The sequence below is a fragment of the Nesoenas mayeri genome, assembly GCF_963082525.1.
Source record: "Nesoenas mayeri genome assembly, chromosome: 1".
NCBI lineage: Eukaryota > Metazoa > Chordata > Aves > Columbiformes > Columbidae > Nesoenas > Nesoenas mayeri.
In genome coordinates, this window is record NC_137541.1 from 37,660,457 (window position 1) to 37,676,736 (window position 16,280).

At 39.0% G+C, this 16,280-nt stretch overlaps 1 protein-coding gene across 1 annotated transcript; it reads right to left on the reverse strand.

Annotated features, from left to right (window-relative positions):
• Window positions 1-13,194: 13,194 nt before the first annotated feature.
• Window positions 13,195-15,328, reverse strand: IL22 (interleukin 22; the record flags this gene model as incomplete). The annotated part of the gene is made up of 5 exons (XM_080363964.1): window positions 13,195-13,308; window positions 13,726-13,791; window positions 14,022-14,165; window positions 14,262-14,327; window positions 15,128-15,328. The coding sequence occupies 5 exons, from the start codon at window positions 15,326-15,328 to the stop codon at window positions 13,195-13,197; spliced, it is 591 nt and encodes a 196-aa protein (XP_080220090.1).
• Window positions 15,329-16,280: the final 952 nt, after the last annotated feature.

Consider the following 16,280-nt stretch of genomic DNA (forward strand, 5'->3'; position numbering starts at 1 on the left):
CTTTTCACAAGAAAATCAATAATTTTAAACATCTCTGAAACTTCTGATGTTGCTGGAAAGCCCTTGAGCCCACAGGTTTCATTTTGTCTGTTCTGTGAGCTCTTATCACCATGCCTTGAGGGTTGTAGCAGTGACACTGTTGTGTTGGGCTCTAGAGATGTCTACACATGGAGCAGCAAACATCCTACCAAATTGGCTAGCTGCCTAACTAAATGGTCTAAAAGTGTGAAAATGGATGCAGATGCATGGTGACCATATTAAAATATATAAATAGACAGATAACAGAAATAGGGTTTGCTTATTTTCCCTGTCATAAAAGGTTGGTGGGTAGCATCTAATGTCCAGTCCTGTAAAATCAGTTACACTTCCGCCTTTATTGATATGCTAACTTAATTCTTCTTAGAGAACAGCCAATATTCTTTAAGTTTCTCATCTGCTCCTTGTTCAGAACAAAAATGGTGTTTTCTTTTGAGGTCTCATGTAGTGCTTTGTACACTGGATTTTAATGCCACTTTGGTACTCAGATGTAATTATAGTATGAATAACACAAAATACCAAAGAACTGGTATTATTCAGTATTTTAAAGTTACATGAAGCAGAGTAAGAAATGAGTTCATGGATTCCAGCTCTTTCAGTGATGAAGACAGAAAATACCTGCAAAGCTCTGTATGGCCAGTGAAATTCATATATCCAGAGCCAGTCTGAGGACAATAACAAAATATACCATCAAGCATGTTGACTTCTAGACCTAGGCTGGGAACCACGGGAGTTCAAGGAGCCTACCCCAAAGGAAACGGGCTCTCTCCATACAAAAAATTTTAGATGCACAGTGCATACTTAAGGAGCAATACAATACTGATAATACATGTAAAGTTCATGTGTTCCATTAATACAAAATGTGTAAAGTTTGTAATCATGACAATGAAAGAGAAAGAAAATAACTAAGAAAAAACAATAAGAAAAACTAACAGAGTAGCCAACTTGGAGAAGAAAATCTTGCCTGATTTATCCTGGCTAGGGACTAAGTTTCAAAGAAGGCTGCGTGTGCACATGAGTGCATGAGACCACCAGTCTGAAGAAGATAGTTTCTTCTTGTGAACCATGAAATTGTCTTGATCTATATGAGTTCAGTGAATATTATTAATAATAGATTCTTGATCTATGTAGCATGAACAGATACATCTACCACTGCTGCAAAGTTCCGTTAGTCTATTTAAGGAAACAATCACATCTACTGGTTGTTTTGCAGCTTAATTGACTTTCTGATCTCCATCCACAAAAAGCTTTCTCTAGTTTCTGACTTCTGAATCTTCTCACCTTTTGCATTTTCTGTTTATTTTATTTCCTGTTAGTATAACTAGAACTTAGTCGTGTACTTCCTATAAATGTTACTCATATTTGCTTAGTTGCTGCTAATGCTGTTTTCTCTTAAGAGAATTCTCTACTATTTCTCTACTATTGTGTTCCCTTATCCTGTTTAATTCACTTTGATCTCTGAAAAATGGTAGGTCTACATCAAGAGATGCAGTATTTGTGCTCAGAAATGTGATTTGATGAGTAACAATGAAGCCTAGTGAGATTTTCCAAAAAATGAAGGTGATGATACTACTGTAGGACATAAAAACTTAAGATATCCTAGTGCCTCTGTTGTAAAGAGAAGTTTGTAGCAGAGCAGCTCCTAGCATCCAAAACTCATTCTGCAATTATCTGAGCATAACTGTAATAAACACAGGTGCATAGGTAAGCACAAAATACCCACTAGAGTCTAAACACTGTTGTTTGTAACCTTCTGTTATTACAATAGGAAGCTTTGGAGCTGCTATATGTTTTGTACACTTACTGAACAATTATGAGCCAATTTTTCAGACACAGGGACCTAAATTACCCTTGCAAACTCAACACATAGACACTCAGTGTTTCACTGCCTTCAGCTTCAATACTTGTAAAAGGCAGGGGAACAACAGAATAACATGAACAGATGGTACTAGCAGCTCCTGCTTAAATATTGTACATACACTCCTCTTGTTAGGAAAAAACCCTACATAACTGAAATTGGAACAGTATAAAGAAAGCTAAAAACATTGTATGCCTAGGACTAGGTGTCAGCCTGTTGTCTTTCTCATCCCTAACTATGAAATCACTACACTTGTTCCCATGACACATTCACACCACATGGTGCCTGTCCAGGTGTTCCTCAACTGCATTTGTTGAGGAGCAACAAAGGTTGAAGTTGGAAGTGTCCTCTGGAGGTCATCTTGTCCAACCCTCCTGCTCAAGCAGGGCCACCTAGAGCCAGTTGCCCAGGGTTGTGTCAAGTCAGGTTTTGCATATCTCCAAAGATGGGACTCCACAACTTCTCTGGGCAATTTGTGCCAATGTTCAGTCACCCTCACAGTGAAAACAAAACAAAACAAAAAAATCTTATTGTGTTCAGATGGAATTTCATGCATTTTAATTTGTTCCTGTCGCCTCTTGTCCTGTCACTGGGCACCACTGAGAGGAGGTGGCTCTCTTCTTTACCCTCCCCGCTCTGACCTTTCCCTTCTCCAAGCTGAATAGTCCCAGCTCTCACTGCTTCTCCTCAGATGAAAGATGATCCAGTCCCTTAATTATCTCTGTATCCCTCCACCACCGGGGCCACATAGCCACAACACTCAGAAATTTTTCACTCTATGACTTAGATAAACTCCAAAAAAAATGTAAAGCCTAAAGCAGAAATCAGACTCAAATCTAGATGAAGAAGACAAATCAAACCAAAAAAAAAACAAAGAAACCAAATCCAAACCCAATTACATTTCCTCTGGGCATTTGCATCTCTTTGCACTTTATGAGTAACAGCTTTTGAGTAAGCCTCAAATGTCAATTGCCATAAAACATACTGTTAATCGCCTTGGTTCTTCAAGAAATGGCACAGACTTGTTCACGTGGTGGATCTCCCTGTGCCGGAGGCCTTGTTCTGTGTTTTGGTTTGGTCACAGATGTCCAAGACAATTGTCTGTCAAGATAAGTTTACTCCAGCCATTTGATCATAAGGTCTAAGCACATTCAGGCTTTTAAGAGACAGATTACAAAGTATATTCAGGGTCCAGTTTGAAATCACCAAGTTACTAAAACTACAATATTCCCTCTGTGCACAGAAAATAGACAAGAGTTCAAGTTTTCAAAGTAGTAGTAGTTTTTATGGCCAACTATTAGCTACTTCGTAGGAATGCTCAGCATTCCCTGATTATCTTCAAATGTCTCCGGCTGTGTAATTAAAATCATTAATCACTTCAAGGCTAGACAGGGAGCAGAATTTGACATAACACCTTTACGTCTATAGCCTTAGCTAGTCACATTCTTGTAGTCTGATAAGTAAGCTACTTTTTGAGAAAAGAGATTATGGAAGAAGGAGATACAAAAACATATTCAAGCATATTCACATTGTTGCCATCAACCAGTCAAGTGATGCCACTTAATAGCAGTGATTCAGTCCCCAAACTCTGTAGAAAATATTTGTGTGCTACCACTAAAGTCACACTAGGAAATCTCTGTACAGCGATATTACTGCAGAGTGTACAGATGTTCTCGGCAAGATCAGACAGCCCAGCTCGTCCATGCAGGCAGGTGGCTATTCCAAGCTCTTAATTTTCTCTTGTGACATAGATGAGTGTTCAAGAGTCTATGACCTGCATTCTCCTGTAATTCCATCATGGCTTTATAAAAAGGTTGTACTAAAATCATGAAAGGAAAAAAAACCAATCTGGATGGAAACCTGGGCCTGATTCTGGGGGAGGAGGATGTCCACAGCTGTTAGGCTAGTAGAAGTGGGTCACTTTGCATGGCACCACTCTTCTACTGAAAAGCTCATCTCTCCTTCTACCTTTGTGCATCATTTTTCAATTTTGTCTCTCTCCTTGAATTTTTTAGCCTTCTTACTTGCTTCTCTTTTCAAATCTAATTTTTGAAGGTTTTTCCACTCTGTTCTCTCAACCCAGGACATCCCTGAGCATCTTGGCAGTGCTGACACAGGGTGCCCATCTAGGTCTATGAGTAACATCAGCTGGGAGCTGAGCTAGAAGATTGTGAAGCTGCAGAAACTACGGAGTCCAGCACGGAAAGAATTCTTGGTGTTGGAAAAGGACTTTATTTAACACATTAATTGAGCAGACCACTCAGAGATAGATGTGTCACTAATGCAAAGGCCTGTGAGAAACAAACTTTGAGATGTAATTTAAAATAGTAATGACACAGAATTTCTGGACAATATTCGGAAACTCCAGGTATATGTTAGGACATACAGAGGTATAAGTAACCTAGCCATATGCTGGTGAACAATACTGGCATTGAATCTTTCAGCTGGCATGACCATGTTAATGGCAAGCAGCAAAGCAAACTACATTAGAAAGATCATTAGTTGATCTTTGTGGGCAAGAATAGTGTTTCATTAAAAGAAAAATCACAACATCACCGACAACAACAAAACACAAACAAACAACCACAATCACCAAACAAACAAACAAATAAAACACCTATGTAGGAAATGATCGTTTGCAGTGTATTTCCATAGTTGGACTGGTGGCCACAGAGTATCTGTGACACTGATTCTCCAACAGTAGCACCAGAGAATGAAAATGAGGGAAGCAAGAGCGCTGTGAGCAGCAAGATGGTGTTCCAGAGTATTTTTCCATTATGAGCTTAAACCTATCAGTAATAAAGGGGTTTCCCTCAGTTACATTTCCCTCAGCAGTGGCCCTCAAGCCATGAGAAGTCTGTGAACTTCAGTCAGAGATTGCTGCCATGGTGCTATCTCCCCAGCTTTCTATCAGCAGCCCCTTCATGCCTCTGGACTTCTCTGCTTCACACTGTGCATCTACCTTCTTTATGAAGTTGTACTTCCAATGAATCTCATCAATATCAATAGGGGCATTTTGTGTGGAAAATTTACTAATTTGATTGTTGGATATCATTATGTCTGGCACTCTTTTTCTATAGAAGATAATAGGACCCAAATAACAAATTACTTGTGAGAAGTTCGTTTTCCAAAGCATGTGAAATCCTGTGGCATGGGCCACATAAATGAGCACTAGAGAAATACTTGAGGGTGGAGTAAAATCTGTGTTTCTTGTTGGCAGTAATTATAAAATAGAGATTGTATTATAAAGATGCCTAAAAGCTAGAGAAAAACAAAATACCACAAAATATAAGTAGCACTTGGAGAGAAAGAACAGATGCCACATGTCAAAATATACATGGAGATTTTTCAATTCAGATCAGTTACATTTCGAGGGTTTTTTCCAATTTGCGTTACCATCTAAAAGACAGCATTGCTTGTTGCAATAAATATAATTGAATCTAATTCAACAGACAATAGTGCTTAGATCTAAAAGCTAACTGCTTAGATCTAAAAACTAAGGAAATAATAATGAAGTTCACTTTTCCTACATTATTTGTAATTTTTTTTAGAAACTTAGGGAAAAGTAAAATACTGGTTATATCTAACTTTGGATAGCTTGCTTTTCTGAAGTTTCACTCTTTAGCCTATTTCAGGCTTTACTCTTAGTCATAATGCAATATGTAAAATCATGAAAAATGCTTTAAATTATGGAAGAGATGTTTTAACAAACACCTTCTTTAAGAGCTTCTTAAACAGATCAGAAATATTCCATCTCTTAATATTTGTAAATTTAGTAGAGTTTTAGGGAATCTTTATGTGCAGAATTACAATTAGACACCTGAGCACTGATTTTACAGACTCCCATACATTTGCTTAATTTTGTAACTGTGACAAGTTTAAACCATCTAATATGCATGTAGGAGTGAAGTGAAACTAATTAGAAAGTTGTTGATGGTATCCATATGAAAATGGCTACTTTTCATCTTTTAAAACACAGACCTACAGCTTCCAGTGAAAAACCAATAAAAACTATATATTTTTTTTCGTCTGTACTGGGCATCCCAATTTTTGACTTTCCAGAAGTCAAGAAGTAAGAACTGGGAAAAATCACATGACAGTCTCAATTGTAGTAACTATTTTCCCATCTCTAATCAAAAAATTCTGTACTTGTACTGATTTGGGAAGAAGCTTTTATCAGTCTCATTGTGAAACTTAGCGAATTTTGACCCGATACCAGACAGCAAATAACCTCTTCAGGTGTTGCAAAATATTTCTTCACATTTCCAGGTTTAGATCAGGTTATTTGAAAGCAAATTTTTCCACATGAGTATTCCTTTACGTGGGAAAGATCATTTTTCTAGCACATTTCCCTTAATTCAGCTTAGTTTTTCCGTAAATATCAGAAGAATTTTTGCCTTGATAGTCAGCCAATCTGTTTGAAAACTTGCAGGTAAGCCCTGAAAAGTATCCCAGGTTTGAAGTGTTTGCCCAAAGCTTTGAATATACTGAAGTTTATTTTTACTAATCTATCACTTCTGAAAATCAAATTTTTAACTTATGCTATACTCCTGTAACCACACAGCAGAGAAAAGGAGATAATTTATCAATTTGCAACCGCTCTCTTATCTTAGTTCTGATAATGAGATCACGGTATAAACCTAACCCTCCCAGACAAAATTTCATACTGCAGCTCAAAGAAATTGTCTGTTTTACTTTCCAGTAGTGTAGAAAAGATGAGTTGCTCCCTTCTTCCTATTTTCAGAGAAACCTCACACGTTCCTCTCACCTAAACACATTATTTATTCATTTCCAATGTCACTGGGTTACCAACATAAACTGAAGTTCAAAACTGCAAGTAGTGTAAGAAGTACCAATGGAAAACAGTTAAGAAATGAAAAACAAAATCGAAATTTACATTCTTGCCATTTTACATTCACTGCCAAAAGGTTTCCAAAGTAAAACGGCATAGACAAAGCTTCTTGTTTCTGGTTCTTTCTCTTGCCAGTAGCTTGACCCATGAGCAACACAACACCCTGAAGTCTGTGCCTGGGATTCATCAGACCTAACCATAGACCACTGGAGTTTGCATGTCTGAGCCTGTGCTCATCACCCAGGGTTGATGGAGGGGACCAGGCTCTCAGAGGACACCTCCCCTCATCTGCTCAACATCTTTGCTGCTGATGGAGCTAAAGAAGGGCTCTGCACAGACCTGTAGACAGCACCTCAGAATTTGCTAGACGGTTTTCTGGCACCAAAGCTAGGGCAGATGACTCATACAAGACTAGTATCAAAATGAGGAAAAATTGTGGTGTTTCACCAATTCGCAGGATCAGAATCTTGGTCATTGATTTGTTTGGTGTTCGCTTGTCATGTAACAACTGAATCATTAACAGATTAAAAACGAGAGCAGTAAACCAAGGTTGAGCAGCTCCCTGTTTTGGAGGCTTCTACCTCACATGTCAAGTTAAACCAGACATTTCATGTGCAAATAACTGCCTTGCATTTTCTGAGACACACGTGGGTCTCGTCAAACCAAGATACTTTTCTGAACTTAACGAAACTTCCGTCATATTCAGGAGCAATGATTGCTGTGTTGAAGTTGACAAGTTAATGCCTACAAAATAATCATATTTGCTGCCAAATGCTGTGCTTGCCAAACAAGTATTCTCCATTTTCAAGTTACCAGAGTAAAAATGAGCTTCAGAGTTAATAATCCTTAAATCTGAAATTATCTACCTAATATCTCAGTTATCAATTTTGTGTGTGTGTGTGTGATAAAATACGAAAAAAAAAATAAAAAGAGCTAATTTGAATTTTCTTCTGTTACTCAAGACTGGCAGGAATCACATTATGAAGGATTACTAAAGGAGAAAGATTGGTCAAAAAGAGAGACATATTTGATAAGAAGTACTAACCTACGACAAAGTCTGGATAGTTTTAGACCAAAAAAAAAAAAAAAATTACTGCAGTGACAAGCAGTGTCCAGTCTTTATTTTGGAACCTCTGCTATACAAATCAGTGTCAATACATTGGACTTTCCAGACCAAGCCTTTCATTAGAGCAGCCCAATTCATCACTTCAATCTTAACATCTGTTTTATAATAATTCATCTTATCTTTGTAGTATAATTAACTTGATACATGCACAAACTACAAGCCTGATCTTACACATGTTGAAGTCAAAATGAGTTTTCTTTCTATCTTCTGTGGAGCAGGACTGTATACATGATGAGCTAATCCACTGAACAGCCCTTACATGTCAAAGCTTAATGCAAAAGACAAATCAGAAAGTCAGTCTTCATTATTTCATAGATTTTAGAATTTACCACAGACAAATGGCTGCCCCATTCCTTTCATAGTTTAAAGAACATCATCACCGATCCTTAAATGTGCTGCAGGAGTCAGAAGTGACCCTCTTTTGGGAAACTGTAGGACAAAACAAACTTTAAATCAGTGCAGTTTTGCAGTTTTGCAGTTTTTGGGAAACAATATCGTTTTGTGTTCAGTCTTTCGAAAGCAGAGCTACAATTTCCATTTAAGAACCTTACTGGTTCTTGCAGAAACATACATACTAGTTTTAAGTCAGGTAGTCAAAGAGAGTTTTCAGTCTATTTTTTTAAAATATTTCAATGCATGTTGCCCTGAGTAAAACAGAAGGTTACTTTAGTTTAGAAGACTTGCCATTTCTCTTTATTCAATCCTAGAGAATAAAAATGGCCTAATCTTGGAAATATTTAATACTGTGCCTTCACCCTTCATACTCTAAAAATGTTTACATTTGGGTCTCATGAGTCAATTTGCTGAAGATAAATGGATAGTTCTTCTCAAAATATTTTTAAAAATTTCTCCTCAGAAGAGGAAAGATGTAGGAATATCTTATTTTCTAAACCATTCATCAGTTAATTCCAGACTAAATTATAGCAATTGATATCTGTGAATTTGGCCAGGGATTTGGAATTCAAAGGTTAAACAGAGAGTGATTTCCTAGACTTCAGAAGAGATCTTCTCCTTTACATAGCTGTTTAACACTTTCACTAGTAGTAAAATTCATACAGTTCATTTGATAAGATCTGCAGCTGCATGCTAACCAAGAAGAAGGTGCTACAAATGGATATGGCTTATATAACCCCAGAAATACCATCAACCTTAGCATAGTTTGTTCTTTGTAATTTTCCTAAATAAAAATTCTTAACAAATTCTTACATGGCATAGAATCCTGGTCTGGATCACCTGAGAGGTTACATCATTGGGTAGTGGACTGCCAAAAATAGTCTGGCTTCCACATTGTAGGCTTTTCTTCTTTCCATGGTCATTACCCTCTTCCTGGCAGAATCATTCATAAGCCTGAGACTGTAATGTCTCTGCCAATCCTGCTTCACATTAGCAGGCCAGTTCTACTCCAGATTACACCAATTTTACAAACATCCATTTGATACTGATGATGGCTGTGACTGAGAAGTTTACCAGGCACTTGATGTTGTTCAATACAGTCCATGTCTTCTTCAAAGCAGCTAACTGTTTAGCTGATTGAGCTTTAAAGCACAGACTGACATAATCACACACTGCTGGTTTACCATCAAGACAGCTTCAGCTCTTTGCATTGTCTAGAATATACTTCCAGTAGCAAATTGGAAATATCAACCTTTTATTGTTCTAGGTTGCTAAGGAGTATATATTCAGACATTGAACATGTAAATCTTACAAATGAGTAACACTCCATGCAATGTATTTAAGAGACATTTCTTAAACTGTCACCAATACTTACTCAGCAGGATGTGGAAATTTCTATTCATGCTTTGGGTTCCTCTGTCTTCACAATGTGAAGTTTCAGAGGTAGCTTAAGTGTTTTATAATGATCTATGTAGGAAAAAAGAGTGCCTGTTGTGATCATGTAATGTAAGCGGAGAAAGAGCCAATGAAATGCAAATTTGGCAGTAGGTAGCTCTGTTAATTTTTGCTGGGGAAGCGTTCCTCCAGCCTCTACAATAGAGGTGTCCTCAGTGAAGGATGTGGAGCAAGTGCCTTCTCTAACAAGGCTAGGTTGAGAAACTCTGGGAATTACAAACAGTCCGTGATCTGGAGGCAGGATGAGGAAAGGAAAATAGGGCAACAGAAATTAGAATTGCGTGAACAATGGAGTTTCTCTTTGGTGACCCAGCTGAAAAATTGAACCAAAACAATTCATTTTGGCTCAGCCCAAAGCACTTGCCCAACTCAAAATGAAACAGCTTGTTTTGCTTTCAAAACTCTTTTCAAACTTCGAAAGAAAATGTATGTAAAATTCTATACCAAACCATTTTGAAAAGGGTGCCAGAGCACTGGAACAGGCTGCCCAGGGCGGTTGTGGAGTCTCCTTCTCTGGAGACATTCAAGACCCACCTGGACATGTTCCTGTGTGACCTCACCTAGGCGTTCCTGCTCCAGCAAGGGGATTGGACTAGATGATCTTTTGAGGTCCCTTCCAATCCCAAACATACTGTGATACTGTGATACTGTGATATTTAGAAAATATCAGAACAAACTATTTCAGCATGATTTTCCTTTTTTTAGATGTAACTACTGACTAAATTGAAACCCACTTTGCCTGACCGAAACTATGTCTTTATTTTATTTGGTCAGCAATTGTTTGACCCAGAAATTTCCCCTGGTTGCAAGGGAAACCTCCTCCAACCTCTACTTCCTTTATCTGTTCAAAACTGACCATCACCCACCATCCTTCATGCACTCGAAAGTCACATGTGTCCTATAAGAAAACCTATAAAGAAAATTCTTCAAAATGTGCTGTGTGGCATTTCCAAGGCTCAAGCTCTGAAGTTTCCACGGTAGAGTCCTCCAGCTAGTGGTTTTCAGAGTTAGAAAAGTTAATAAATAATTGAGTTGGTTTTTACACTTTTGTAGACAAAGAAGTCTTCTTCTGGATTTAGCCCCAGTATGGAAAGCTTGAGAGATCGATTTGACATTTCTGGGTAGGGCAGTTCAACAAGGACAATGGGAAAGTGGACTAAAGGAAGTAGAAGAAGGAAATAAGTTAATTATCCATTTGTGAAGAGATTATATCAACAAGGAAGAGCATGTGTGGTTCATGGTCTGGTCTCCATTTATAAGCAAGGAAAAAAAGAAGTGCTTTTAGGGTGAAGTAACATTATTCTGTCCAAAGGCACAATCTTTATAAACCTCTAATGTAGATTAGATAAATGATACCTGCATAATTCCTATTACCCTCCACTGATTATAAAGGGAGCCTCATGTAGCTTAGGATAGGCTGTGTCTGTCAAAGGTCAGTGAGATGAACTCTCCATTTGGTTCTTCCCTCCCTTTGCTGTCAGTCGTCGCAAGTTTGAGTGATAAGAGAAAGGATGTGGGCCAATGGCTTTTGACAACATCATTGCTTGTCCCACAAGAAATAAAATAAATATCTTGCTGGTTAAACCCCTAACACTGCAATGTGGTACCACACCCTGGACGGCTGTCACTGTTGGGTCACTTCTGCCTTGACTGTGAACAGGCATGTATAATAATTCATGTCTTGTGAGAGGCAAATGAGACCGAGGAGCAAAGTAAACCATGTTGATAGCATCTAGCTTGACAGGTAAAGGCACCCATCCCCAAATGGATCATAAGCCAGCCTACCATGAGAGTTCCCACAAGAAAGTGTTATCATTTCCATTCACATAAACCTTGTTCAAATTGGGTATGGATGGAAGTTTTTATCTCAAAATTGCTCTGGTTCAGGAGCAACATGGGATAGTTTAATCCCACTTCAATGTTGTCTAAATTCAACAACTAATGTAAGACATGTTGAGACTACTCTTAGACTAACTTTAATTTCTCTTTGAATTTAATTGACGAAGCTATCAAGGAAGATCAAGGTAGATTAAGGTAGATTTCCTGCTAACATTATTCCTATATTACAGTATGTCTTCATTGACTGTGTTCTAGATATCCTTTTAGCAAGATTTTTTCATATGAATATCCCTGATATGCTGTGTTTGCAAAATTTCACCCTCCTCACCTGCACTGCTACTCCGAGTCTTTTATTTGAGGCCATACTTTTTTTCTTTTTTTTTTTCTTTTTTTTTTCTTTTTAGGATGTGGACAGGCTGCCTGTTGCCATTATGAAGAAATGGTAAAGTCTTGCTCAAGAAGCCATCACCAGTTGCTGACAATCCACTGTTACGTGTTTCTTCTGGCTTTTTCACTATTTGAATCATTTTTACGCTTAACCTTGGTCCAGCCACCAGTGTCAGTGGCTGAACCAGAGCAACTCCTGTGTCTTTGCCCAGGGGATGTTGCTGAAGGACCTGATAATGATGGATTAAACTGATCTTCAGTGACACTAGTATTCATTTTTTTTATGTCTGGGAGCTTACATTCACAGTAGGCACCAAGCACTTCTTTTCTGAGGAGCTCTCAAATCCCTGATGCTGCAGAGTGCCATTTGTATTCAGTGTGCCTATGGGGCAGCAAGGACATAGTGCTCTGAAGAACCATGTCCCCACAGCAAGCTGCATCTTTTCTGCATACGAGAATACAGTCACTGGCCCAGCAATGCCACAGACATAATGTGTGTCATCTCCTTTGCATTTAAGTAAAAAAGAAAAGCTCTGTAAATGGCAATATTTGAGCACCAAAATATTTATTATAATAAATTAAAGAGTAAGCATTTACATAATGATTCATTTGCATATAAATATCAACCATCAGATTCCATTTCATAGTTCATTTAAAAGCCTCTAGTACATAAATACATTTCCTTGCATATTTTTCAATTAATCTATATAAATAAAAATACTGTATAATTATTACCTTAAAATAAGTTACCATTAAATATGAATGACAAAAATAATTTCTGAAATAATCTGAAACACCAGCTTTTCAGGTAAAGGTCAGAAGGGGGCAACATATTCAAGAGAGATTTCCAAGTAAAAGGCTTAAAACAGCCAGGCTATGCATCACTGTCTACCTCAACAAAGCTGATTCATAGGTGTCAAATCTCAGCCTATGAAACAGAGAAGTGGTTGCTTTATTCCAATGAAGATGAGAAGGACAGGAGCGTGCCTTTGAAAAATAATTAATGCCTTGTGTTGAAATGGAGCTGCAAACACTGTCCTGGGGTATTCATTTTCAAAGGTGGCAGCAATATACTTCCTGTCTATGCCCACTTAGTTTGCTGGTTTTGGTATGGGTGAAACATATACTCCATTGAGGCAGGGTTGGGGGATGGGAAGAGATGGGGATCGTCATCCACAATAATTAATCAATTTGAGCTATAGCAAGAGTTTTTCAGAGACATCTCCTCAAGCCTGATCTAAAATTCTTTCAGTTTTTCTTCTTGTTCCCTCCCTTCTTTGGGGCATCAGTACAGGCATTTTCTGTGTAGTCAAACAGTAAATCCAGTTCTCCAATGGCTTTAGTCTTTCCATTCTCTCCCAACTAGAAAAGAGCAGAATAGAAGTTTTAGCATCTCATTATTCCTCAGAAAATCGAAATTAGCCTTGTCATAGAAACCGAATTGAGAATTTACTCTCTTTATTCTCTCAAATCAGTTCTATTACAGTTGTTACACCATAATATATAAACTAGCTCACTCTAATCCAGTCTAGCATATAAAGTTACCTGCAACCTGATTTCTGAAGGACAATTTTAAATTACTATAACACATGCAGAGAGTTAACAGGACAAGTGAAAGAGAGCTGGGAGTGGAAATATCACCAATCCCCTCTTTAATGCCCCTGAAGGTTTCATCTTCTAAATAATCTCCAGAGTTTGTTTCTTAATTAGGTCAGCCTTAATCCAAGTCAATGACTGGGATTTGGAACTGCTCTTTTTAAATGTTGGGAAAAAATATACCTGTTTCATTTTGCTCTTCAATTCTTCCAGGTTCCTTTCAATGTGTTCCCTGTTTCCTGAGAATTTCTAAAATATAAAAAAAAAGAAAACATCCAGAAATAACATTAACAGCTGTATGTAACAATGTGCCTTTTTTTTTTTTTTCTTTTTCGCATCTTTCTATCAACCTCGAGTTTGATATCTTTGATCTGAGGTTTCCTTTCATATCACTGCCTTTTGCCACTGTTTGCATCATTCTGAGATTCAGGAGCAGTGACAAGAATTGCGAGAAGGGAAAGAAATCCAGTGCTACTCACACATCTACTCAGCTCCGAGTTCAAGGATGCAAAGAACTGTGCCACCTCCTCAACATATGGATACTGGTCCTTGACCTTGGTGAGAAGGACATCTGTCACTACTATCTCCACAATCCTCTTCATCATGTAGCAGCGGTTGTTTTCCTATGTATGCAAATAAGAGGTAATGTTAAATCACAGCAAGAGATCTACAAATCCTGGAGAAGGGTGCAAAGAGCAGCCTTCTGCTGTAAGACTTACTTTGACGTTAGCATAGAGCTGCTGCCCAATGAGCCTGTTGTCTGTGTCCTGGTCCGAGACCCTGGCCTGAGAGGAAAAAAACGAAATGTCAGGTGGGGATGGGGACCCGATCTAAAAATTAATTAAAAAACCCTAAGGTTTTCATCAATAATAGTGCATGTGAGATGAGGGAATGGACACTATAGACAGCCTGTTACAGGTAGAAAAGCTTGGACATTGTGCCTGTTTCTCCCCTTAATTGGGTGAGATTCAAGGTTAGTATCACTGGAAAATAAATAAGCAGAAATCTGAATTCCTGTCCCCCTCTTAAACATCAGATGTTGTAGTGGTTATGATGACTAAACCATATGCTGCAGGTGGCCAACCTCACGGCAGCCCACAGCACTGCTGGGAGGTGCTGCAGTACTCGATGGCGTACGCTAAGGGGGACCCACCCAGGGGAAGAGCAGCCAAAAAACCTGCCTAAGCAGAGCACTGTAAGATGCCTGAGGAGCTGCCTGGCCATGATTGAAGTCACAGGCAGGCCCAGCTCCAAACGGACTGGGCAAACAGAGGTGTTTAAGCTCATGTTTCACAATTTTCCCAGTCTAGCAGAAGTCATTCTAGAGAAGGAGCTGTGCTGTGGCAGGGGTTGCCTTTCCCTTGGGGAGCAGGAGAAGAGAGGCAGCAGCTTCTTCCCGCTACACAACCAGAGGGCAACAGACCCACTTCATTTGTCCAAGCTCTTCCTTAATGTAAATGCTTGGGGTTTTTTTTCTGGAGAAAGGCATGAGAAAGAGAGAGGAATGCCGAACACGAGAAGCCAGGGCACTGACAGAAGAGGAGGTCCTCAGATCCCACCATGAAGGACACATGAGTTACTGTACCATTTTAGCCAAAGTGTAGGTGCGATTCCTGATGTAGGGCTGCTGGAAGTTGATCTTCCTGAGACTGCAGGCATGATGGGCAGTAGAAGCCAACCCTGGCCCTCTCAGAGGCAGAGGGCTGCTGAGAAGAAGAGGGAGATAACAACAGCAGCAGATGACCCATCCTGCAAAGCTCTTGGTCAAGGTCTTCAGGGAGGCCATGGCTCACGATCCAAAGTTGTCTGTCCCAGCAGATTGCAGTTACAGCACTCGGCACTGATGAGAGAGAGTAGTGTCAGCATCAGGGAGAGCGGGCAAGGCAAAGAGAGAGGCACAAAGGCTACGAGTCTTACCTTTGCTGTGATTCTAGATGTGCTCTGCAGGAGGTGAGGTGCACCTTATATAGGGCCATCAACATCTCTCTCAGCTTTTTTTTTTTTTGGGTGCTGATGATGAATTAAAAATGACATCAGCAAGTCTCTTACTTTCCAGTATCCTCTTCTGAGAACTACCTAACCACTACAAAACCCACAAATACAACTTCAAGGCCATTGCCATCTTTAGTTTCTTATAAAATAAACAAAATTTTAATGCAGGGCAAAGCAGGGGCTTTTACCAGGGCAGGATACCTGAATTTTTTTTACAAAAAAATATTTGAGAAGTTTATGGGTTTGTGCCTTCTGTCCTGATTGTATCACACTAATTGAATTAGAAATTTGATGGCAGATATACTAATTCATATTAATTTTTGTTCATCTTCTATGGTAAAAGACTGGTGCTCCACTAGTGCTGACTGGTATACACAAGCACCAGAACCAAAGCACTGACCACCCACAGTTCCTATCACGCAGAGTGTTCCACTGAAGTCACCAGCCGTCTGCCCATCACTGTGCAATTATCTCTGAGAGATAGGAAACAGTAAGACCAACACTGCACTTATCACATCCCTGATCTCCAAAATCCCATTAAAAAAAAAAAATTATCCATATTCTGGGCTGTAGCTGGGAATAATGGCCAGAGCTGTGGTCATGCACCTACTTCTCCGGATGATTTCTACGTTCCTGACCCTGTTCCGCAAATGTAAAGACAGCACTGCACTTTCAGTCTGAAATATTATGCAGGGTGCTGAAGGGAAACTGTGCTCTCTTTAGAGAGTAATTTGCAAGCCAGCCGA